At 43.4% G+C, this 26,615-nt stretch overlaps 1 protein-coding gene across 1 annotated transcript in view; it reads right to left on the bottom strand.

The window, feature by feature from the left end:
* Positions 1 to 6,809: 6,809 nt before the first annotated feature.
* The window catches only part of MICU1 (mitochondrial calcium uptake 1), a 234,426-nt gene continuing 214,620 nt past the window's right edge, over positions 6,810 to 26,615 (bottom strand). The window contains exons 11-12 of the mRNA XM_061197459.1: positions 14,001 to 14,090; positions 6,810 to 7,802 (exon numbers count right to left, since the gene is read on the bottom strand). Coding sequence (XP_061053442.1) covers positions 7,642 to 7,802; positions 14,001 to 14,090 — 251 coding nt within the window. The 3' untranslated portion in view covers positions 6,810 to 7,641. The remainder of the gene's footprint in view (positions 7,803 to 14,000; positions 14,091 to 26,615) is intronic.

Genomic DNA, 26,615 nt, shown 5'->3' with positions numbered 1-26,615 from the left:
CGGGTGTCTTATTGTTTGTCCGGAGGCAATTTGACTTTCTGTGGTTCCTTCTCAGTCCAAAGGCCAGGAAGAGAGTCACATTCCTGCTCAGTTCATGTTAAACATTATGGCCCTTGGTCTATAGATGTTGTTTAAAAATGGAACTGGTATGCCAGGGGTGACCTGAAATTACAGTTTCTCCTTGATAGTTCTTGAAATCAAGATGTCATGATGTTGATCTAAGGAAAACATTAGAAACTTCTATCCTGACTAGCTGGAATCATGGCATGGGTGGAAGGATGAGGCCTAAAAAGAGAGATAACATCCTTAATTGCCTTCATAGAAATCCAGGTGAAGTCACTGGGAAAATGATTCTCCCAATGAATCTCAGCTTCTCCTCATTTTGCTCCTAGAGCTGAAAAAACCCTTGTGCTGTATTAGGTGACCACCAGCCTCCGGATTCCTCTCCTCCGGGGACACCAAGAATTCAGTCTGACCTTAACATGCTTTAATCTCCTATGGTCCCCTCCCCATCACTCTTAAGATACATTTCACCCCCTCCCCCCGCCCCCCATCCATCTGCCTGTCCTCCTTAATTATCTTTTACACCTGTCCAAATCTAACTAGTTCTTCAGGGCTCAGCTTAAACTCTATCTCCTCTGTGGAGAGATGGAATAAATTTAATAGATGTCTACACTGAAAGCCAGGCACTGTGCAGAGTTTTAGGGATTCAGAGATGCACCGAGAATAAAGGACAGGACCCGACATCAGGGAACTTTCAGTCTAGTAAGGGAGATATTAAAAGAATTAGAGGACAGTGTGGTAAGTACAACAGTGGGATTGAGTGTAAGCTTGAAGAGGCTCAGAAGAGGGAGCTGTTACTTGTGTGTGTAGAATTGGAAAGGTTTCCTGGGGGAGATGACATCTGAGCCTGGGTCTGAGGCTGAGAAAGGACCAACTCCTCCAAGAGCTCTCCCTGCATTGAATTCCCATAGCACTTAGCTTGGCTCCTCCATGGACACCCACCTTCACTGCCCTGCACAGTTGGTGCCCTTTGCTCGTCAGTCTGTTTACATCCTGTCTCTAGCTAAACCAGGATGGAGATCTTGCCCTTATGGTCCCCATAGTCTGAGCACAAAGCCTGACACCGAATAGGGGCTCAATACATATTTGTTAAATGAACAGAATAAATGAATCCCAGAGACAGGTTTTTCTCTCCCCAAACACTTTATCCAGAGTTTTCCTAAGCTAGCCAGGGGGATAAATTCCTTCCTAAGGCTCCAGGAAGAATTACCAAGTCAGTGGAATGTCCCCCACTTCCTGTCCTTTGCTCTTTTGCTCGCTGACTCCCCAGTGTCCCCTGCTGCCTCCAAATGCCTACCCACTAAGGCCTCCCTTTCAGAGAGCTCCAGGCTCCAAAATCTCTCTCCAAAAAAACTACCCTTACTGATTAAACTATGGAACACAATGGAATACAGCTGTGGGAATGGTTGGGAATGAGGCTTTCCAATATATACTTTTTTAATGTAAGTTTGATTTTGGAAACATGTGAATGTTCACCTATTAAAAAAAAAAGAGAGAGAGAAACCTAAACCTCGCATTGAAGATGATGAAAATTCATCCAAGAGTGTGAATGACTGATAGGTAACTGAATTTTCAATTTTAGCTTCAATAAATTATTTGTTGAATGAACACATGAAGATGTCTCCATAGCATCTCTGGATCTCCACTTCAGTCCCTTGCTCCCTATTTCTCCCTAAAGAAGGAGGAGACCTCACATCTAGGGAGGGCCAGAGGCTGGAGGATAAGGGCACAGGGCACTTGAAGTCCTTTCTCCCAAACATGTCTGTTTCAGGGACGTCCCACCAAGTATGGGTTCTTTGATTCAAATTCCTTTCACTTTGATGGTCTCTATTCCCGGCTTCTCTTGGGGAAGAGATGGAGCTGGTATTAGGACACTGATTCAGACCTCATGTGTTCATGGTTAGTTGGCCTTGAAATTGGGAGAACCCAGGTTTTTAGGAGATCCCCTAGACCTCTTTCCTGGGTCCAGACTCATATCTACCTACCTACTAGGTATTTCTACTGGGGTATCTGTCAGGCACCATATCAAAAAATTGCCTCATCATTCTCCACCCAAACCTGGTTCTCTCAGCCTCCCTACCCCCATGAGGAGCACTATCACACACCCAGTTACCCAAACAAATTTGGGTTTCATGCTGAATTATTTCCTCTCCCTTACCATCCTCCAGTTTATATGCCCCACGCTTACCCCTCAGGCGTGATCTGAACATCTTCCAAATCTCCAAATCTGTTAGCAACTCTCCAACTCTGCAGCCATTCCCCTAATCCAGGCTTCCAGCATCTGTTAACTGGATTATTATAGCAGTCTCCAACCTGGATCCCACTCCAATCCATCTGTAGCCTTGCAGGCGAAGTCATCATTCCAAAATGCAAAGCTCATTATGTCATTTTCCTGCTTAAAACCCTTCAGTGGCTCCTAAGTGGCATTAAGATAGAAGTCCAAACTCCTTATTGGAGCTTACAGGGTCCTATAGAACCTGGTCCTATTTTTTTTCTCCCTTATATAAAGCCATCTGGGTTTGGTACTTTTTGTCGTAAGCAGATTTTTAACTATTGATCCAATTTACTATAGCTATTGAATATTTTGTATATAAATTTAAAAAATTATTTACTTTTATTTTTTGGCTGCGTTGGGCCTTCGTTGCTGCGTGCGGGCTTTCTCTAGTTGTGGCGAGCGGGGGCTACTGTTCGTTGTGGTGCGCGGGCTTCTCACTGTGGTGGCTTCTCTTTGTTGTGCAGCACAGGCTCTATGAGCACAGGTTTCAGTACTTGTGGGACTCGGGCTCTGTAGTTGTGGCTTATGGGCTCTAGAACGCAGGCTCAGTAGTTGTGGCGCATAGGCTTAGTTGCTCCGTAGCATGTGGGATCCTCCTGGACCAGGGCTCGAACCCACGCCCCCGGAATTGGCAGGCGGATTCTTAACCACTGCGCCACCAGGGAAGTCCCTTTTTCCAACTTTTTGAGGCAGATGCTTAGCTTATTAACTGTCAGCCCATCTTCTGTAAATAAGTATGGAAGTTGTTAAGATGTTTCTAAGTTTCCCTTTAGCTGTGTCCCACAAGTTTTCATATCTAGTATTTTCATTATCATATTCAGTTCCAAGCATTTAAAAATTTCCATCATGATTTTTTCTATAACCTATTAGTTATCTATAAGTGTGTTTCAAAATGCCCAACAGTATTTTTTGTCATCTTTTTTTGTGAATGACCGCCATCTTAATTCATCCTTGGGTAACAAAATCATTCCCCAATCTGTACTTACTGGATACACCCTAGAACTTCCATTCCCAGAAACATGCTTTTTGGCCTTTGGACCTTTGCACATTCCATACCTGCTGCCCAGACACTCCTCCTTCCCCCTTTGTTAACTCCTACTCAACCCTCAGGTCTCAGTATTTTTTTAATTAAAAAAAAATTCTCTGCAAGCCTGCCTTGAACTTCCAAATCTGGATTAGATAGCCTTCTGCTTTTCTAAGTGCTCTCACACAGCTTGTACTTAACCTTTTTGCTTCTTTTCTGTTTTTCTCACTTTTAGATTCCTCCTGCAAACTCCCTGAAGACCTTGCTCAGTGCCTGGCCCACGGTAGGTGATCAGTAAAGAGTTGTAGAATGAATGGTGACTCTTACCCTCTCACTTGCTGGTAAAAATTCCCATTCTGGAGCCACAGAGAACAGTACACGGCTGCTTCCCTCCCCTCAGGTATCGTCATATCCATCGTGTCTCTCTTCGTGGTTATGGTTCATCTCTGGTTGTTCATCCCCCTCCGCCCCATGCCACCCAGGTCCCTGGGAGGCCTATTCTCTGGAGCAGGACTGGGGCTAGGCTGGACTCCAGCAGCTGCCCCTCCCCTGCCAGTGACTCCTGGCGCTGAGTCTTCTTGCCAGCAGGTGGCACCTAAAGCCTGAAAGCTGAACTACTCTGTTCCACGTTCCTTTTCTGAGCTGCTTGTTGGGACACATAATCTGGCTTGGGCTGTGCTTGGGCTTGGAGAGGATGCTCTGGCCTGGGAACCTGACTCCTGGCTCCCATGCTGCCGTCCTTTCCTCCTTGTCTAGCAGCAGTCACTGTCTGGCCTTTTCGTTTGTCTTAAGAGTCCTATTCAGTGCCTATGCTCCAACCAGACGTAAAACTAGGTGGGGCACTCAAAACTATTAAAATGATGATTTTTGAATATCATGTATGTTCTTATGCTCTTTCCTTAGTAACTCTCTCTCCACATTCTCCCAGCTTGTCCTCTTAGACCATATAGGAAGCCCAGCTGAGCCCACCAAGGAAGCCCGGCAGCCTGGCTCCCCTCTTAGTTTCTTTTCCTCTCCAAAGCATAAAGGCTAGAACTGGAGAGTTATTTATTTTTTTAAGAAGTAGAGAACAATAACAAAAGTAGACAACAGCTGTGGGTGTGTAGGAGTGTTACTGACGTGGGTCCTTGGACTCTTTAACCAACAGAAATTGATAAGAGGCCAGATGAGGAATTCAGGCAAGGCTTTACTGGGACTTGTGCTGCAGCACGAGGGAGCGAGAACAAGTAACAAGTGCCCTTGCTCGCTCTCCGTGGAGGGCAGGCTGGTTCCTTCAGTGGGGTGAGGACGGAGGCAGATCTGCAGATGGGGCCGGAGGAGTGGCTTAGGTGCTCTGCCCACCCCCTTGGTGGTGCCGTGTGCAGGGATCATGCACAGTACCCTGCTTTTGCTCCCAGCACCTAAGTGGCAGTCGGTTTGTGGCCTTTTATCTTATTGCTCATAATTGCCCGGATTGCGGCATGCATGCAGTTATTTTTAATTCCATTAGTTTCTTTGTATTCTGTTGCTCGAGGAGATGTGTGTCCAGGTGCAAGCACTGCAGTAAAGGGCCCAGGTCCCAGCCTGTCTCAGGAGGAATTTATTGAGGCACTGCTAGTATCACTTTTACCTCGTCCGAGAAATATTTTTAGATTTGCTTTTGGTGGTGGACTCTTTCTTTGATTATGTCACTGCTTTGGGTCTGAACTTTGTGGGTGACAATCTCACAAAAATTACATCAAATTACAGCAGCGTTGTTATGGGTGGGCAAGCGATCCTTGGGGGGCAAAGGAGGGGCCGCTAATCTTGTCTGGAAGAGGATTAAGGAAGGGACAGTTTGATCTGAATCTTGAAGGCAGAGGGGAAGGTTATTCTGTCTAGGTAGAAGAAACAATGGGAATAAAAAGAGAAGCACATATCAGCCTTCTGTACTCCCAAATGCTCCCAGCCTTACCCCCAAACTCTGCCTACTAAAGTCCCCTCAGCCTACTCACATGCTTCCTTGGTGAAAGCGCCGAATCCTAGCCACTACACCACCAGGGAGCTCACATGCTTCCTTGGTCAAGGACTTCCTTGGGGCATCCTGGCCTCTTCTGGGTGACTTAGCTTGTACCTTTCGCCTGCACATTTGCCCTGTTGTGCCAAAGTGTGGCCGTCCTGTCTTCTTGAGCACCTGGACCGCCTCTGCTTCCTCAGGCTCTCCTAGGAGCTAATGGAGTTCAGCTGGAATTCCATGTACTTGTCATAGGTGCTCTTGACCCTGGCTTTCAAGATGTTGCAGGTGAGATCCTTATCCTTTCCTGCTATGCTTTGGCTTTCAGCTTCAGTGAACCCAGGCCAGTTGGCAGGTCTCTTCTGGTAAGGGAGTGAGTGCCCCACAGAGGCTGTGAAAGGGACTTCTCTTTCAGGCTGGAGAAATGAGGATTGGGGAAAAGAGTGATTTGAGGATTATGGGACAAATTTAAGAAAAAGCTCACATTTTGCTGATGCCTCAGCCCTGGGGCAATGAGCAAGGCAAAGGCTACACTAGGGTGCCGGGAATATGTACCACAAGAAAGGAAACAGTGGAAGATAGATGAGGTGCATGAGTGGCAAACTCCTTTGAGAGATAATCTAATCTGCTCCCAGAAAGGATGTTAGAAGTGAGGTTATTAAATTGCTCTGGAGAAAATGCTGGGGTTGGTACTGTCCTTGTGGAGCCACAGGTGCAGACCTATGTCTCTGCTCTTCTCTGCCTGATAAACACTCCCTACCAACTTCTAGGCCTCGCAGGAAGCACTGGGTTTTTGGTGTGGTGGTGCTATTACACTGGATGCGAGACCCTATCATGCCAAGGAGCACTACCTGGAGGTTCTGGAGGTTGTAGGAATTCTGGAGAAGAGCTGAAGGAGAGGTTTCTGGACCTGGAAGAAACCTCTAAGCCCATTAAGCTCAACCCTATCTGTCATTTTATAGTTGAGAAAACAGATGGGAAATTGCTTGCTTGCTCAAGGTCACACTGAGGTGGTGGCAGAGTTGCATCCACATAAAACACTGGTTGCTATGGTTCTTTTCTTTTTTCTTTTTTTTAGCCGTGCTGCGCGGCTTGTGGGATTTTAGTTCCCCGACCAGGGACTGAACCTGGGCCCTCAGCAGTGAGAAGGTAGAGTCCTAACCACTGGACCGCCAGGGAATTCCCGGTTGCTATGGTTCTTAACACTTAGGTCCACCGTACCAGATGATGTCTCATATCCCCCACCACCCTGTCTTAGTTCCTTCTCGTGGGGCATGAGTAATCAAGGACTACATTGGACCTGGTAGCCTTGGTCCAGGATGAAATGCTATCCAAACCTTGCTGAAGTGCCTTCTCAACAGGAAGGACCAGGCTCTGGTGGAAAGAAAACAGGTCTGCTGCTAGAATCTCAAAGCCAGTGGAGAAGTGAAATGAAAAGGGCCCCAGAGGACCCTAAAATAAAGGAGACAAGAGCCTTTGGTGGTGATGGTGGGGCTTTACTGCAAACCGTTATAATTAAAGTGCTATTTTACAAGTGTTTAAGACAGGGCAGACAGGCTCTGAGCCAGGACTCAGCTTCAGAGGCACACGCCTGGAAGGGAAATGGCACTCGCAGGGGCCATGAGCTTAATCACTGCTGCTCATTTAATAAGCACAGTCGTGCTGGAGTCTTCTTAGGGAGCCTGAGAGGAAAAGAAGGGAGTGGAGAGAGCCATGCAGCAGCTACTTTAAATTCCTAATCTCGCTCCATTCCCACTGGGTACATCGCCTCAGAGCCACCCTGGGGACTGACACAGATCCTTCCTCTGGCCCAGGCTTCCCACCAGCTCAGGGTGCCTGGGTCATCCTCGTTAGCATTCATCACTGATTTCCTTTTTCTGCCAGAGGTTTTCCCAATTTGTAGCTTAAAAAACACCAGCAGGAGGAGAAGCAAGGAATGTTCTTGTTAATATAAATCCACACCAAGATGACTCAAGAAATGGGTGTTTCCCAGGGTTGGCAGGTACATGGATGGTTCCCACATTCTTTGTCTGTAGGGTGCTTGAATAGGTAGTACTGTCGAACGTGCCAAAGGTCAGCGCTTTTAGGACCTGCTCGTGTTTTTGAGGACCTCTAGGGAGAATCACTGGTTTAGAACCAGGGCCTAGCAGAACACTGGGAGAGGGGAAACTTGATGAGTCCTGAGATCATTCCCAGGAGGGGGGGAGCACTTCTTCCGGAAGCAGCAGCAGGGAGGACTGTGCCAAGGCTCTGCCCAAGGGGCCAGGGTGCCTGGCCTGGAGGCGCGGCTCCTCGTGCAGTTCTGGGTTACTGTTTGGGCAAAGCGAAGTCCCAGGCAGTTTCCTGTGCACATTTCCACATGGCCTGCATGAGGCGGGTGAAGCCCATGTCTTTGGGCTTCTCCAGGCCTCTCATCAGCCGTTGCTTCATTATAGAAACAAATTCCTTATTGCTCAGCTCTCCGTTGCCTAGAAGAAGAGGCAAACACAACAGGGATAAGTGACGGCCTTGGAACAAAGACAATGAGACAATTCCATTACTCACATCATGTAGGTCCCAAAGCCTAGTGCTCTCTCACAGCCAAACTCAATTCTCTTGGTTAAAAATGAACTGGTTTGTACTGTCCTTGATGTTTCCAATTGCAACTCAGTGATAGTTCAGTGTAGTGTGACAGAAGTTGAATGAGAATATATATGTCAGGTCCTGTGCTAGGTGTTGAGAATAAAGAGGTAAAAATGACTTTGTCCCTTGAAATACCATCAGGTTATGGGAGAGACAAGTACATTATTTCAATAGTATGGTAAATGCCATAATGGGGTAAACAGAGGATGCTATGGGGGCACAGAGGAAGACTATCTAACCCAGGCTGGGGAGGGTGCAAGTACAGATCAGTAAAGGCTTCTTGGAGGTGACTCCTAAGTTGAATCCCAAAGGATGAGCAGAAAGTGGCCAAGCAGAGGGGAGTGAGATGGGGGAGGCATTCCAGTAGTGGTAGTAGCATAAGCAAAGACACCTGTAGGAAGCAGCATAGCTGTTAGAGAACTACAAGGAGTTAGGTATTGCTGGACACACAAAGATAGGGGTATGGCCAGTAAACCAAAGAGGAAGGCAGAAGACAGGTCCTCAAGGATCTTGTATCCTCATGAAAGGGTTTGCACTTTATCTTCAGGGCAGGAAAGGACTGGGAGAGGGGAGTAAGATGTAGTTGGATTTCCATTTTGGGTAGATTTCTCTAGCTGGATGATGGTGATAGACGGGAGAGTGGCACAGATGGAGTGAGTAGGGAGCCAGTTAGGAGGCTGCTGCAATAGTCCAGGTGAGACATGATGAGGCTTTTCATGGTGAAAACTAAAATCAAAACCTGGCTTTGGGTTAAGCCCATTTTCTCATGGCTTCTCATTTGACCCTCTTCAGTGGCAGACTCTCAGGTCTGGAGGAGAACCTGGAGAGCATCTGGTCTGACCCAAGGTCACTTCTCAAGCCACATGGAATAGTAACCACTCCAAAAGTAGAGGACAGTTACCATTTGACTAGGTGCCCAGGAGTAAATGTCTGCTGATTAAAAGAATGGCAGCCATTACTGGTGGTGACAGGAAACTAGCAAACAGACCTCTACTAATGATCAGTCTGGGAAGAAAGTGGTAAGAGGGAATAATTGGTTTACTTCTGTATAGAGTACCTGAAAACCTAAATGGGCCCATGTTTGCTGTCTGAAAAGAGCATGGGCAGCCTCAGGGATACCTCAGAGCAAGATTAAAACAAACAAAAAACAGGTAAAGCTAACCTATGGCACTAGAAGTTAGGGAAGTGGCCGCCCTCGGGGGTATAAGTGACCGGAGAGCAGCAGCACCAGGCAGCTCTGTGGTCCTGGTGATGTGCTGCTTCGGGATGATGCATGGGTGTGTTCAGTTTTTAAAAATTTATCAAGCTCCACACTTAACGGTATTTGCATTTTTTTGTATGTATATTATACTTTAACTTAAAAAGTTAAAAAGTAGCCTGGCTGGGCTGAAAGTTAATCAGTAATATGGCTTATTAAGAATGCAATTAAAAGAACAAAAAGGTCTAAATAGGATTCTTAATATTTTGTATAAAAAGAAGCTTAAGATGAAAAACCTGAAGTTATTTTTATTTATTTATTTTTTGGCGGTGCGGCTTGCAGGATCTTAGCTCCCCGATGGAGGATCAAACCTGTACCCTCGGGCAGTGAAAGCGTGGAGTCCTAACCACTGGACCACCAGGGAATTCCCAAAACCTGAGGTTATTTCATTCAAACTGCTCTGGGATTCGCTTCTTGCTTCCCTAAGGCCAGGGCTGACCAGTCTGAACGGCCTTTGTTACCTGTGAATTGGATATATGACTGAATGTCATTTGTGTGCATGTGTGATCTGTGACTGCAGCTCTAAATTCTGTGACAAACACGTCTGTTTGAAAATCGGAATTCTCTGTCCCCTGGCATTTTGACCTAAGATCTTGCACTGGTAGAAATGACAATGGCTTTCGAATTTAATATCTACTTCCCTTTTCTGTAGATTAAGAAAATGAACCCCGGGCTTCCCTGGTGGGTTCGAGCCCTGGGCCAGGAAGATCCCACATGCCACGGAGCAACTAAGCCAGTGAACCACAACTACTGAAGCCCGTGTGCCACAACTACTGAAGCCCGCGCGCCTAGAGCCCATGCTCTGCAACAAGAGAAGCCACCACAATGAGAAGCCTGCACACCGCAACGAAGAGTAGCCCTCGCTTGCTGCAACTAGAGAAAGCCCGTGAGCAGCAATGAAAACCCAACGCAGCCAAAAAAAAAAAATTAAAAAACCCCCCCAAAAAACAAAAAAACAAAACAAACAAACAAACAAAAAGAAAATAAACCCCATTTGCCACTAAAAGCAAAGGTAACAAAAGCAAAAATAAACAAGTGGGATTATATCAAACTAAAAAGCTTCTGCACAGCAAAGGAAACCATCAACAAAATGAAAAGGCAATCTACTAGACAGGAGAAGATATCTGCAAATCATATACTGATAAGGGGTTAAAATGCAAAATATATAGAGAACTCATGCAACTCAACAGCAAAAAACCGAACAACCTGATTAAAAAATGTGCAGAGGACCTGAACAGATGCTTTCCAAAGAAGACATACAGATGGCCAATAGACACATGAAAAGATGCTCAGCATCACTAATCATCAGGGAAATGCAAATCAAAGCCACAATGAGATACCACCTCACACCTGTCAGAATGGCTGTTAACAACAACAACAAATAACAAGTGTTGGCCAGGATGTGGAGAAAAGGGAACCCTGTGCACTGTTGGAGAGAATGTAAATTGGTGCAGCCACTATGGGCAACAGTATGGAAGTTCCTCAAAAAATTAAAAATAAAACTACCATATGATCCAAATTCCACTTCTGGGTATTTATCTGAAAGAAACAAAAACACTAACTTGAAAAGATATATGCACCCCTATGTTCACTGCAGCATTATTTATAAGAGCTAAGACACAGAAACAACCTAAGTGTCCATGGACAGATGAATGGATGAAGAAAATGTGATATGTGTGTGTGTGTGTATATACTGTGTGTGCGATGGAATATTACTCAGCCATAAAAAAGAAGGAAACTTTGCCATTTGTGACAACATGGATGGACCTTGAGGCCATTATGCTGACATAAATCAGAGAAAGAAAAATACTGTATGATCTCACTTATATGTGGAATCTAAAATGAACAAACAAAAATAATTGAGTTCATAGATATATAGAACAGATTGGAGGTTGCTAGAGGTGGGGGGTGGAGGTGGATGAATTCTGGTGCAGGGATTCAAAAGGTACAGACTTCCAGTTATAAGTAAGTCATGGGGATATAATGTACAGCATGAAGACTATATTTAGGGACTTCCCTGGTGGTGCAGTGGTTAAGAATCCACCTGCCAGTGCAGGGGACACGGGTTCGAGCCCTGGTCCGGGAAGATCCCACATGCCGCGGAGCAACTAAGCCCGTGCGCCACAACTATGGAGCCTGCGCTCTAGAGCCCGCGAGCCACAACTACTGAGCCCGAGTGCCACAACTACTGAAGCGCACACGCCTAAAGCCCGTGCTCTGCAACAAGAGAAGCCACCCAATGAGAAGCCCGCTCGCCGCAACTAGAGAAAACCCGCGCGCAGCAACAAAGACCTAAGGCAGCCAAAAATAAAAATAAATAAATAAATAAATAAAAGACTATATTAAAAAACACTGTATTGCATATTTGCAAGTTGCTAAGAGAGTAGATCTTAAAAATTCTCATCATAAGAAAAAAAATTTGTAACATGTATGGTGACTAGACTTATGGTGATCATTTCGCAATATACACAAATATTGAACCATTATGTTGTACAACTGAAACTAATATAATGTTATATGTCAATTATATCTCAATTAAAAAATTAGGTCCCAGAGATAAAATGATTTTTTAAAGGTAATAGAAGTAGATATTGATAGAGCCTCCTTCTAAACGGCTGGAAAATCAAACATTTCCCAGGACTTCCCAGGAGAAGAGGGGAACTGTGATGCTGGTTGCCATTACTCCCATATTCACTTCACAAACCAGCTCTTGGATACTGGCTTCAAAAATTATAAAAATGTTCTTTGGAAAAAAACTCAAACTACCTAAAAGTGATTAGAGTAAAAACAAAATCTGGGGAGAGTTACTCTCTCTGCAGCAGTGCTGTCCATTAGAACTCTCTGTGATGAGGGAAACGTTTTTATCTGTGCTATTTTCAATACAGGAGCCACCAGCCACGTGTGATACTGGAAGAAGTGAGTTTTAAATTGTATTCAATTTTAATTAATTTAAATTTAAATAACCACATGTAACTGTGGTATCATATTGGACAGGGCAGCTCTAGAGAATAACCACCCTTCCCTGTGGATGAGGACTCTCCTTGTCCTCGCTCTGGGGCTTCCTTTCACTCAGACCTCAGTTGTGGGTTCAGGGGGGAGATTTAAATAACTCAAGTTCAACTTAAAAAGTTAATGAGGACTTCCCTGGTGGTGCAGTGGTTGGGAATCCACCTCCCAATGCAGGAGACGTGGGTTCGATCTCTGGTCAGGGAACTAGATCCCACATGCATGCCGCAGCTAAGAGTTTGCATGCCACAACTAAGGAACCCACCTGCCGCGACTAAGACCTGGCACAACTAAAAATAAATTAAAAAACAAACAAAAAAAATAGTTAATGAACACCTGTTATGTGCAAAGTACTGTCTGAGGTCCTATTTGCAGGGGAGGCGGGATCCAAAGGTGAATAGGACTTGTAACTACCCATAAAAAGCTCACAATTTGGTAGGGACATTAAGTCACATACACAGAGATGGAGTGTAACATGCAGCAATGCAGACAAATTGAATAAAGGAATAAAAAAACCAGAGTGATTCATTATGCTGGGATCAAAAGGGAAGGTTTCACACATGCAGGAGCTTTTGATCTGTTCTTGAATTCTGTGAGCCTAGCTTCCTGGAGGAAGATGAACAGTGAATCTTGGCTGTGAGACAGGGAATGGAGGTCATATAGTACAGAGGGAGGCAGTGCACTTTTGCTTCAAATCCTGGATTTGCTATCTAATACTACCTTTGTGATCCTGGGAAAACTACTTAACCTCTCTGAGTTGCAGCTTCCTCATCTGTAAAATGTGGTTAATAACTACTCCTGTGTCAGAGGATTAAATGAGCAGCTTGCACAGTGTATCTGGCTCATAGTAAGCAATGAAAAAACTGTGAGATAACGAATAAGGACCTACTGTATAGCACAGGGGACTCTACTCAGTACTCTATAATGGTCTATATGAGAGAAGAATCTAAAAAAGGGTGGATAGATGTGTATGTATAACTGATTCACTTTGCTGCACGCCTGAAACTAATACAACATTGTAAATCAACTATCCTCCAATAAAAATTTTAAAAAATAAAGTAAAAATAAAAAAATTTAAAAATTTAAGGCAAAAAAAAAAAAGACAAAAAACTGTGAGCCTCCATTGTTAATATTATCATCATTGTATCAGCCAACATAGCTGAGAAATAAGGCCAGAGCAGAACCAGGATCTCTTAAATGGGCTAAATAAACTGCAGAGTGCTCACAGACACAACAGACCTTGGTGTGCAGCTGGAATGCTATGATGGGTTGTAAATGACTGAAATGTGCCCTGGGTGGTGGAATGATCAGTACCATCTTCTTCCTAGAGACATTCAAATACTCAAGTGCTCCTATCTACTAAGCAGTAAGCTGGGTCTAATTTTTTTTTTTTTTTTGGCCGTGCCGCATGGCATGCGGGATCTTAGTTCCCCAACCAGGAATCGAACCCGTGCCCCCTGCAGTGGAAGCGGGGAGTCCTAAACACCGGACCACCAGGGAATTTCCTTGTTTTTATTTTTAAGATCCTTAGGGTCATAAATGAATTTAGGCCTACAGGCAAATTAGAATTATAAGAAGAAATGGAGAACACAAACCAGGACCAGGGGTGGTATTTCTCAATGTCATGAGTCTGAGGGCTGAGCTACTGATGTGGGAAATGGGGAAGTTGAAGCAGTCTAGGCTGGTACCCTGGAGCTGGCTGCAAGGCTCCATCATAAAAGTGTCTACTTAAGGGCAGTAAGGCTTGGTTTTTCCGTGGACTCCAGAGGGCCCCACTCACCATCACAGTCAAAGAGCGCAAACACGACATCACACACGTGATCTGAGAGCTCCACTTTAGCCACTGTCCTGGCCACCTGCTGCATGGTCACTGAAAGAAGAAAGATGTTGAGTTAGCACAGCAGAGGGACTTCGTTTTGCTTTCTCTGAATGGAATGATAAAACTATTCAGTCACAATAAAAAATTTTCAAGTGTATTTACCTCACATTTAAGAAAATGCTAATTCAGTTTTTAATCCATAACCCCCTTTCCTTTTCACTTCAGATTCCATTTTCTTTCTACTGCTGCCACAGTTTAGGAGGTATATATAATTAAGTAAGAATGCCTGATACTAAATTTATAGAGAAAGTAGATTAGAGGTTATCAGGGGCTGGGGAGTTAGCGGTTAATCGGTACGGATTTTCTGTTTGGGGTGATGGAAAAGTTTTGGAAATAGTGGTGATGGTTGTACAACACTGTGAATGTAATTAATGCCACTGACTTACATACTTAAAAATGGTTTAAATGGCAACTTTTGTTATATATATTTTACCACAATAAAAATTTAAAAAGTGAAAGTCCACATAATATTTAAGGATGGAATTCTAAGTCTTCAGCATGCAATGGTGGCTTTTCTAATAAATTATTACCAGAAGAGTGCCTTGAAAAAAAATAAAGAATGCCTGATAGTCCCCATCTTGGCATTTCCCTCCCACTGGAAAGAACACAATAACAAAAAGTCAAGGAAATAATGAGGCAGAGAAAGGATGGGGAAGTGGGGAACAAGGAGACTTGTCTGAGTGCATTGAGGCTTCACCCCCCAGTTGCTGACTGACAGTGGAGAATCTGCATGGCTGAGCTCCTGCCCTTCCTCCCAACAGTTTTCCATCAGCCACTTTGTCTTTTCCAACCGTGCCCCTTGGGAGAAGCGGTGGCCCCCGTCTCACTAGATCAATACAGTCTCTCTTTTTTTTTCTTTTTCCAGATCTCATCAGAAAATCTCTTCTCTCTTGCCATTTTCTCTTTCTCTGACATTTACTGTTAAACACTAGCAATCACGTGAGAACTGGGTTCTCACAAAAAACAAGCCAGGAAGGACGAGGCAATTTCCCCTGCCCTCTCTGCCATTTATCCTCCAGCCTGATCCAGCTACATCTATAAATTATGTTATTGCTTATAGACACACTCTTCAGTGAGGTAAAACTCAGAGGAAAGAAAAAGATGAATTTCTATTTATGAACCAACTAGCAACGAAGTGTTCATATCTATAAACCTCAGATTAGATTCTTCTAGAAGCAATGTGAACTTAAACTAAAGGCAGTGTGCCTTCTCTGCTTATTTCATTCCTATAATTTCAGTTCGTTCTTGTCATTTTTTTTCTGCATTTGCTCTTTCACTTCACCTCTATAGCCTCCATTATATTCACCACAGGGCCCCTGAGGTCAGCTGATACAAATGCCAGAACAATGCAGAGGAGCAAGGCGACGCAGTAGAAAAACTGTGCTTGCAAATCACAAGACCTGAGCTCTAGTCCTGGCTCCATCAACTTGCTGTGGTGGAGTCACCTGATCTCTTTAGGTATAATATTCTCATATTCAAATGAGGGGATGCCACAGGATAGCTGCTGAGGTGGCTTAGTAGTGCAAAGAATGGTTTATTGGTGTTTCCTAGAATCTGAGGGTGAGGGATAGGGGTGGAGGTACACAGAAATAGCTGAAGATCTTGTGTGGCGAAGGGTAGAAGAAAGGTATAAGGGCCACAAGCTGGGCTGTACCTTAGTGTCCACAGCCTCTGGCTGGAGGGGAACTAGGCTGCTCACGAGGGCGGGAAGAGTCAGATTCCTCCTCCTGCAGCTTTAGGTTACTGCTCATACCGCCCCTCTTCCCGGGATGTGAGTTAGAGTGAAAGAGGAATCAACATCGCTTGGAACTAAAAGACTTAAGCAGAATATATTATTGTGTGGATGTTCACGAGATGTGGTTAAGTGCTGACGGGGGAGATGGGGCCTCTACAAGACTAGAAATTCTAGGGTTTAGAAACTTAGCCTCGTAGGTCTAGACACTTGATTCTCTCAGTCGGCTCAGGAAGAACTGATTCCTGCTAACTAAATGGCCCGGGGAAGGAAGAGAAACCAGAAGGCCAATTTACAATGAAAACAGTAACTGTTAAGAGAACTAAACTGATGACAGCTGGTCATTATACTTCTCAGTAGGAAAATCTACTAAGGAAACTCAGTTCACCTCAGAAGATTGCTCAGTGAAAAGAGAATCAGATCAGAAGACACTGGATGCTCTCAAACTGTGATCATTTACTGAATTACCCTTTGCGGCCACAGAAATGTGTCCTGAGAAGTGGCTCAAAACCTGTTCGATGTAGATAAACATGAACGCTTTATGTTAACCATTCCTTTCTCTGCCAATGTTTGTTAACCATGCCTTTTTCACACCAATACCACACCTGTTATAACTGATAACTACCCTCTTTTTCTCTTTCCCAGTTCCATTTTCTCAGGGCAGAGTGCCTATTGCCAATTCTTTTTTTTAAATTGGAGTATAGTTGCTTTACAATGTTGTGTTAGTTTCTACTGTACAGCAAAGTGAATCAGCTACACATATCATATATCCCCTCTTTTTTGGATTTCCTTTCCATTTAGGTCACCACAGAGCACTGAGTAGGGTACCCTGTGCTATATAGTAGTGCTAATTCTTCTTGATGCTCCAAGTGCCTATTCTTTTCCCCATGAAGATAGACCCTTTCCTCTAAATAAACCATTAACTAAATAATATCCAAGAATGTCAGTGAGAGCTCTTGGCTTTTTTTTTTTTTTTTTTAGTGAAAAGCTCATTAAAGTGGTATTAAGTGGTTGTAGAACAGGGACTTCTGGAAGCCACTGTCAGGAATCCCTCATTACAAATACCATCTCTTGACAGAACAGTTACAGAATATGTTCCATCTCACATGGAGAGGGCTCTGACGCCATCTGTACTACAGGAGCTAAATTATTCAAACCACTGGGATGTTACCAGCCAGCAAAGAGCCTGGCTGGGGTGCCCTTTCACAGTCCAAGATCCTCAGATAAGCCCCCAGGGTGTGAATCAGAGCAGTGGAGGAAACAAACATTAAACTAGCTGGTGAGCTGTACAGCCAAGAGCACTTGGAACAAGTAGGATGACAGCAGATTACAAGCCAAGTGCTTGACAGCTGGTCCTGAGAGTTGGCTCATTCAGATTTGCTTCCACATCTCTGAACCACAAAGCCATAATTAAATCACAGCAAGGAGAACAATCCCTCACCCCCTCCGCCCCAGATCTCAACTTCCCCATGCAGACCAGTTGTTGGTACTGGAATTTGGGCCTCCCTTATTTGATGATGCTAATTGATTGATGGTTGGGATTCTAATCTGAAAGATGTCTCTATGGAGCATGAAGTCACCCTGGAGAAGGCCTACGTTTCCAAGGCCTATCTATTCCTTTGGTACAAATCTGGTCCAGCTGCCTGAACAATAGATGGACATGAGATTGGGTGATTTCTACTAGATTGGGGTGGGGAGGAATTTGCAGAAGCGTGCTGAATTGGCACTCAAAAACGTGTTAACCATCTGGCTTTTTGAAAAGTCCAGGCAGAATCTGAATTGTGCCAGGACCCCCAATTTACTCTCTGGCACAGTCCATGACTGGACAATTCAGCATCAGACAGAAACACATACTGAGTTTGTGTGACTATAATGTCAGAAGCTATATTACATAAAACTATTCACAACAGTAGTTGAACAGAGGAAAGGAGAGTTCTGGAGGGATAAGAGCCCAAACATCCACTTGGAATCAGAATCTTAGAACTGGAAGAGACCTCAGACAAAAGGTAAAATGCAGAGAATTTGAATAACTTGCTCAGGGTCACAAAGCTAGCTAGTAGCACAGCTGGGTCTAGAATCTGGGTCTTCTGACTTCCAGCCAATGCTCTTTTCCCTATACACACTGGATCCACTCGATCCCTTATATGGACAACGGATCCCCCCATGAATCTGTCACTCTGTTTTTTTTTTTGGCCGAACCTCATGGCTTGCATGATCTTAGTTCCCCGACACCCTCGGCAGTGAAAGCACGGAGTCTTAATCACTGACCGCCAGGGAATTCCCATGAATCTGTCACTCTAAACAAGAGAAAGAGCTCAGATGAAAGAAAAGCCCAGTTGGGGATTACTCCTTGCTAGTGGGCAGGGATGAATAACTGAGTAACAACTAGGGGTTGTGAAGAGCCAGCATTATAGTTTGACCACAGATCTGATTGCTCTATACATTAGCATTCCCTTGGAACGCATACTGACAATTTTAAGAACTTAAAGTTTATTAAAATGCAACCCAATGAAAAGCATATGAAACAAAGGTGGCCCTGGGTGCTTCTATACCTCTGATGCATAGACAGACCTACAGACAGTGTGACCCAGTTAGGAACTGCCTGTCTCTTCCTAATGCAAAGATGTTTGGAAAGGTGATACACCACGTTGGGTTGACAGTCTCTAGCTGTGTGGCCATGTGATTATTCCTGTCTTCCTGGACTGCAGTGGAGAAAATCAAAAGCTGGCTGGTGACTGCCAAGGTTAAGTGAGGGAAGACATTTCTGCTTCAGCTTTGGAAGGGCTTATGATGCAGAGGTCCTAGTTTCTTAAATCCATGCCTAGATGGCTTCGGGGAAGGCGGGGACGGGGGAAGGATTTTCCTTTAAAAAGCACCTGTCCTTTCTTTTGCATCTTCTTCCAAGATACTTTGGCTAATACAACATACACATTTCAGCCTGATTGAGGGGGTGTGGGTGGGGAGGAAAGGACAATATTTAGGATGACAAGCAATTTAAGGAGCCAAGAGCAATGCAGTATACTAATAATGAAAAATATAACAATTCTGTGTTCCGCACGGTGCTTCTGAGCTGCAGGCAGGTTGACCCCCTCTGTGTGCTCAGGCAGTCCACCGTCAGAGGTGATGCTGGTGATCCTGGCTCTTAAATACTGGTATATGCCACAGAGAAAACCTGTGGTCAGGTTTTCTGAATCTCAGAGCATCATCCCAGATGACTGCTTCAATGGGCTTACATGATTAATCTAGTAAAACTGATTTACAGTAAGGTTTATTGCCATTGTCCAGTATTGTATCTGGCATCATTAAAAACGCTCAACACATTTTGTACACAAAGGGCAAGCATTTCTATCAGCACCATTAGGCAGTGATTTCAGGTGCCACGCTCAGAGGGCAATCACAGTTCAGTGGGGGAAACCATACAAACCATTAAGATGGAGAAATACATAGGAGAACTATCAGACATTAACAGACACATATGGGTCACAGTGGAATAGTCTATACTTCGTTGGAGGTACATTCTGGATCCTAATTCTAAAGGATTAAAGAGACATACTGCTCCAGATTTGGCAGGTACAATAGTAGGTGATGGGGGGTGGGGGTCTGAGTAAAGTACTGAAAGCAGGAAAGGATGCTAATGCCTGACTAGAGAGCTAGAACAGAGGTGCAGGTGGGGACAAGATTTTGCAGGGGGCCAGTCAAGTCTCCCTGCAGGGAAACCTTTATAACACAGCCAGGTCTTATTTGGAGACCAATTTACCATATTAACTTGCTTTTCCCTCTTTGACTCTTTAAATTTTCATTATTTTGTATTTTAAAAAGTTATTTTTCATTAGATAATATTCAGCTGTTTCAAAAGGGCTGAAATCTCCCTCCCAAACTTATACCCCCGCCCCCTAGTTGTCCAGAGGCAACCAATATCTCCAGTTTCCCCAGAAATATTTTATAGATATAAAATCAAATATTTATTCTTCACTTCTTCCCACAAAATGGTGGTTGGTATATTAAATGGTTTTGCTTGACTCATTTAACAATATATCTAAGAAATAATTCCATTCCAATACATAAACAGTTCTTTTTTAACAGCTGCATAGTATTCCACCAAGAGGATGTATCTTTATTTTTTTTAAATGATATTCTTGTCTGCTTACATTCTTTTTATTTATGTATGTATGTATGTATGTATGGCTGTGTTGGGTCTTCGTTTCCATGCGAGGGCTTTCTCTAGTTGTGGCAAGCGGGGGCCACTCTTCATCGCGGTGCGGGGGCCACTCTTCATCGCGGTGCGGGGGCCTCTCACTATCGCGGCCTCTCGTTGCCGAGCACAGGCTCCAGACGCGCAGGCTCAGTAATTGTGGCTCACGGGCCGAGTTGCTCCACGGCATGTGGGATCTTCCCAGACCAGGGCTCGAACCCGCGTCCCCTGCATTGGCAGGCAGATTCTCAACCACTGCGCCACCAGGGAAGCCCGATGTATCATTATTTAGATAACCACTTCCTCATATTATTCTAACCTCAATCTTGAGGAGGAAGTGCCTTTTATCCCCTCTTTACAAAATTACTTCTTTGGTGGGCTATGGTTGTCAGCTTCAACAGAGTCTGAATCTCTGATGGCTAAAGTTGAAAGCAACTGAGATATTTAAGTTCAGTTTGCTGAAATTATGCCAAAAGGCTAAATACTCTTCACCTTAACAAGTGTCTTAATAAAACTTCAGAGGCTTCTAAGGGTAGTAACCCCTTAAGCCCCCCCAAAAGCAGCACATGCGTTAAATAGTAATCTCTATACTTCCCCAGTTGGTATAATTCCTTTCTGATTCTTTTCATAGCAGGATGTAATGTTGGCTGATGTTGTTCTCACTTATCTATTTAAGTGGATGTTTTGGCAGTTTATCCTACCCTCACTCTCCTCTCTCCCCCAATGGTAATCATGAATCCCTAAAGCAGCTCTCTTCCTCCTTGGGGCACTTACATATAATTTTACTAAATCACAACATATTCAAAGCAACATAGTTAAGCCAGAATCAATCTTTAGAATTGCTAAGTAACTTTAAATTAGGGGAAAAAAATCAGGTCTCTGCAGAGAAAGTGCCTCATGAAGCAAACGTTTCTTTCAGAATTTGAGCTTCCCTGCCTACATCATGAATAATTGTGTTTAAAAAATTGATGACTTTGTCTTAAATGAATGAAGTTCTGGCCAACACGCCTCTTCACACATAAATGTTTTTACAAAATGCAATAACGAACTGAAGCATAGGGGCTTGCCTCCACAAACTTTAAAAGAATTTATAAAATAGGAGCTTTTTTCCCATAACCTCTTCCCCACACATCTTTATGACATTCCCATTTCCTGCCTTCGTTCTATGGCTGTCTGGGGATGCTCTCCCATACATTTTTGCTGTGAACTTTTCCCTATTTCTGCCTTCCCATAAAAGCACTGAGTCCCCAATAGAATTCTCTAGGTCCTTCTCGTGGCAGTGGATGCCGCGTACTAAAGAGAACAATGGTATGGAAGTGAGTGAAACTGAATCTCTGGTCTGTTTTGCATCGCACTAGCTGTGATTTGAGCAAGTCAGTTTCCTTCAAGTGTAAACAAAGAGGTTAAAACAATAAAGCAAGGGTTTAAGTAAAATGATTTCTAAGCTCTTTTCTAGCCCTAAAATTTTATGACTGCCATTCTTAACATCTTTTTAGATAACATGGCTTAGATCAGTTAAAATGTCCATATCTTCAGAAGTCCTCAAAGAATAGAATGGTGGTAATTTCTGGTATGGTGGGTAGAATTCTGAGATGGTTCTCAACATCCCCACACCCTGTAAAATCTCCTCTCTTTGAATGTGGGCAGGACCTGTGAATAGGATGTGATACCACTCTTGTGATTAGGTTACTTTATATGGAAAAGGTAATGGGATAGTCACTCCCATGATTACAGTTATATAAGAACCCATCTCAGCACACTGGGGAAAGAGATTCTCCTGCTGGCTTTGAAGAAGTGAGCTGCCATATTGTAAGAGGGCCTGTGAGAGGGCCGCATGGCAAGGAACTGCAGCAGCCTGCTGCGAGTGACAGCCAGTGAGAAAAAGGGACATCAGTCCTACAACCAAAAGGAAATGAATTCTGCCAAGAACCCAGGTAAGCTTGGAAGAGGACTATGAACTCCAGATGAGAAAGCAGTCCTACTGATGTCTTGATTTCCGCCTTGTTAAGACCCTGAGCAGAGAACCCAGTTATGCTATGCTCAGACCCTGACTTACAGAAACTAGGGGATAAATAGGTGGTGTTTTAAGCTGCAAATTTGTAGTAATTTGTTATAAGCAAGAAAGTTAAGTAGGGAAGGTATTTATGGTTGGGAATGTCCTTTTGAGGTTCCTCAAATCATACTTTATATACAGCTACACTCATTCTAGGTACATTTTATGGAACTGTCACTTTTCTGCAACTACTATACCAAGCTCCATAAACTAGCTCTTACAGAGGCACTAGCCAAGATCTAATTAAGTTTTAAGTTTCTTAACAAGAAAATAAAACTGCCACGCTTCTTTTGGGAATTCAACAGCCTTGCTCTGATTTCAAATGTATCTGATAATTATAAGTTAGTTCACTTTCACACAGATTTGGATACTTAGGCTATAACATGTCCCTTAAAACATTACAACATTCAGTAAAAAGCTGATTATTTATAGAATTTCAAATCTGGAAGAACGCTTGGAGATAATTAGTAAAACTCTAACTTGAGGTCAGAGAAATTGTGACTTGCCCATGTGTCAAGGAAATTAATGATATGGGAAGGTGTCATACTCCTATCATTCTCCCCCTCACTCTAGGTTTTTATTAGAGCTTTAGCATCCTTTTCAGGATCTGACCATGTTTAGAATTAATTCACTCATTTATTCAACATTAATTAAATATCTACTGTATAAATATACATAATTCTTCTAGGCTCAGAGTAGGACACAAAGATGTGGAAAACATGGTTCTTGTCCTCAAGAGTTTACAGTCCAGTAGAAAATTCCCCCTTGAATGCTGTGGATACTAGAGATATTAATACTGCTTAGATATTCCTAGGAACAGAGAAGTTAAATAATGATAATGCCTTCTGAAAGCAATGATCCCAAGAATTTTTGGATGAATGATGAAACTTAGGAGAAACTAAAAGCTCCAATCTTCCTATTTAAAAAATACAAAAAGGGCTTCCCTGGTGGTGCAGTGGTTGAGAATCTGCCTGCCAATGCAGGGGACACGGGTTCGAGCCCTGGTCTGGGAAGATCCCACATGCCATGGAGCAACTAGGCCCGTGAGCCACAACTACTGAGCCTGCGCGTCTGGAGCCTGTGCTCCGCAACAAGAGAGGCCACGATAGTGAGAGGCCCGCGCACCGCGATGAAGAGTGGCCCCCGCTTGCCACAACTAGAGAAAGTCTTCGCACAGAAACGAAGACCCAACACAGCCAAAAAAAAAATAATAAATAATAAATAAATTAATTTTAAAAAATTAAAAAAAATACAAAAAAACCCAACTTATAACTTCTAAACTAATACGAATCTCAAAAAGTATCTACTGACAAAAGCAGTACTACTTTCTAAAAGAACAAAATTAAGCCTCATCAGGTTCTAGGATTATTTTTTTTTAAAAAATAACTTTTTGGGACTCCTCTGGTGGCACGGTAGTTAAGACTCTGCCTGCCAATGCACGGGACATGGGTTCGATCCCTGGTCTGGGAGGATCCCACATGCCGCGAAGCAACTAAGCCCATGCGCCACAACTACTGAGCCTGCGCACTAGAGCCCGTAAGCCACAACTACTGAGCCCGTGTGCCACAACTACTGAAGCCTGTGTGCCTAGAGCCCGTGCTCTGCAACAAGAGAAGCCACTGCAATGAGAAGCCCGCGCACCGCAAAGAAGAGTAGCCCCCGCTTGCCGCAACTAAAGCCCGCGCACAGCAATGAAGACCCAAAGTAGCCAAAATAATAATAATAATAATAAATAAATTAATTAACTAAAAAAATAAGATAAACAGGCAGAGGAAAGTCAGTACCTTGGGGCTGAAAACAGACCAGGCAGCTGTGTATAGTCATAATTTCAATCTAGTATAGTAATTTAGGGTTATCTCATTTAATTTTCACAATAGCCCTGAGGCAAGTAGCCTTTATCAGCGTTCTACAGATCAGGAAACTGAGATTTTGAGAGTTTCAGTGATTTGTTCAAAGTCACAAAGCTAATGAGTAATAGGGACTCAAAATCAGGTTTGAGTTTAAACCCAAAATTTATGCTTACAAATGTCTTGCATATATTTAGCTCTCAATAAATGCTAGATGTTGGAACCGTCTCTAAAAGTATAACAAAGTATTGCTACACCAACGAGTAGAGGTGATGAGGAACAGCTGGATCATTAAAAGCTGAGAAGTCGGGCTTCCCTGGTGGCGCAGTGGTTAAGAATCCGCCTGCCAATGCAGGGGACACGGGTTCGAGCCCTGGTCCGGGAAGATCCCACATGCTGCGGAGCAACTGGGCCCGTGAGCCACAACTACTGAGCCTGCGCGTCTGGAGCCTGTGCTCCGCCACAAGAGAGGCCGCGACAGTGAGAGGCCCGCGCACCGCAATGAAGAGTGGCCCCCGCTCGCCGCAACTGGAGAAAGCCCTCGCACAGAAACGAAGACCCAACACAGCCATAAATAAATAAATAAATAAATTTAAAAGCTGAGAAGTCCATCCATATCTGTATATCCTATAATTTGATGTCCAGAAACTGACAGCTTAGTATATACATATGTCTTTTCTGTTCTGTGGTATCCTTTAAAGGGATACTAACTTTCCTTGCTACATGACCTTATTTAAGTAACTTTAGACTTTTGTGTATTGGTTTCTTCACCAAAAAGTTATATGGTCAGAAAAGTGAAGAACACAGATGTGTCTACTAAGATGTTCCTGTGTGGGATAAGAAGCTAGATTAGACAACTCCAAGAGTCTGTGTCACTGTAGGGTATGCATTACAGATGTCAGAGCGTGTCTGAGTGGGAGAACCTGATCCTAAACAGAAGAGACAATTGTAGGGGGAAAATGTCATATTTCATCTTCAAGAGAAGGACACTAACTCCAAAACGTCATAGTTTACCAAAAGGACTTTATTCTCACCCAAGAATGGTCAACTCTTAGCCAAAGGGAACTGGGAGGAAATAGCCTAGAGCCTGTCTTCCCTAAGCTATTGAGAACCATAGTTCAAAATGGTGAACCTGCATTATCTCCTCCTGGATTGCGTTTCAGCAAAGATTTTCAAATTCCAGCAGCATTTTGGGATATACTGAGAGACAACATGACAGTGTGGATAGAACACAGACTGGGATCAGAGAGATCTGAGCTTGAATTCTAGCTCTACTTAGCAGGGTAACCAAGAGTAAGCTGCTTCATTTTATATTTCCTTATTCATAAAATGGGGGATAATACTACCTAACTTTCAGTAAAAATACTTGGGATTGCAGAGAGTATCCTGTAGGGGATATGCCACAGGTTTTACTATTTATTTTCTTGGCTTGTCAGGTAATAAGGTAAACTGTACGTATAGGACGACTATAAAGAATTAAGGACAACTGTGTCATAAATTATGATTTTCAGTTTAAGTGGGCCTGTGCTGGGGCATGAGTACTAAAGGCCATGGCCTATATTTGTGCGATTATTTCCTGCATTATAGTTCAAAGTACATGGGGGACACAACTGGACCTACAAGTTTCCCAAATCTCTAATATCCTAAGGTGCTTATAATGGGGCTTTACCATACCTAGAAACCTTTTATTCTCTTGGCAGAAATAAGAATACTCTAAGTCATACAGGCCATAGCTCATTCTAGAGCTCCAACTCAAATAATTTCTAACTTTTCCATCATAGGATGCCATGGGGAAGGAGTCATGTTCAATTTTCCATTACCTTCTTCAGCAGACTAGGTAAATCCTTCAGACAGCCCTTGAGAGGTTATATATCTAATTTTATGCCCAGTATGTATATGAATAAGCAACAGAACCAATTCCTCTTAAGTGCTAAACAAAAGAGATGACCTATAGTAGAAAGGTACTATAGTTCATGCAGAAAGGTTCTTTCTCCAAATGGTCAAAATTCAACAAAGACATGTCATTCTTGCCTGAGAGTTGTCATTCTCACATGAACCATGTAGAACTAAAGAAATAGCCACAATGAAATTTGGCATTTTCAATCTGAGGGATTACATCACGCTGGAATGTAAATCTGCAGTTGCCACCTGCCTGGGTTCTCAAACTGTTCTGAGGAACATTAGCTCTATAAGTTGTTAAAAGACATTCTGAGGCAAGTCAAGTTTGGGAACTATATCACTCTCTTGGAGATTAATAATGCACATTAGCATATTAAAAAGTTGGCAGGAGTAGTGCTGCAGGAAGAAATTCTGTATAACCTGGCATTTTCCAAACTTATTTGAACCATGGAACACTTTTTTTGGGTTTTGTTTTAAACCCACAAAACCATTAACATATTGCAGTATATAATGTTCTTCACAATGCTGTTTCAGAAATTCTGTACTAAATTATGTCTAAAGACAGGTTTGCAAGCTCTAAAATAGCCAAGGAAGAGAGAGTGCCAGGGCCTCTAAAAGGTGCCAATTTCTGAAGGTCCTAACCTTTTGAGAAAAAATGAAGACAGCTGAGACTGAGAGCAGCAGGCAGACAAAAGTACTCCTGTGTCCACCCCTGCCTCACTACTTTCCCCACCCCTCATAGGGGTCAGAGGCCCTAATTAGCACCTATCACAACAACTTGAACAGCTTGTAT

This window comes from Eubalaena glacialis, chromosome 1 (genome assembly GCF_028564815.1).
Source record: "Eubalaena glacialis isolate mEubGla1 chromosome 1, mEubGla1.1.hap2.+ XY, whole genome shotgun sequence".
NCBI classification, from domain to species: Eukaryota; Metazoa; Chordata; class Mammalia; order Artiodactyla; family Balaenidae; genus Eubalaena; species Eubalaena glacialis.
This window is presented reverse-complemented; position numbering and strand designations above follow the sequence as displayed.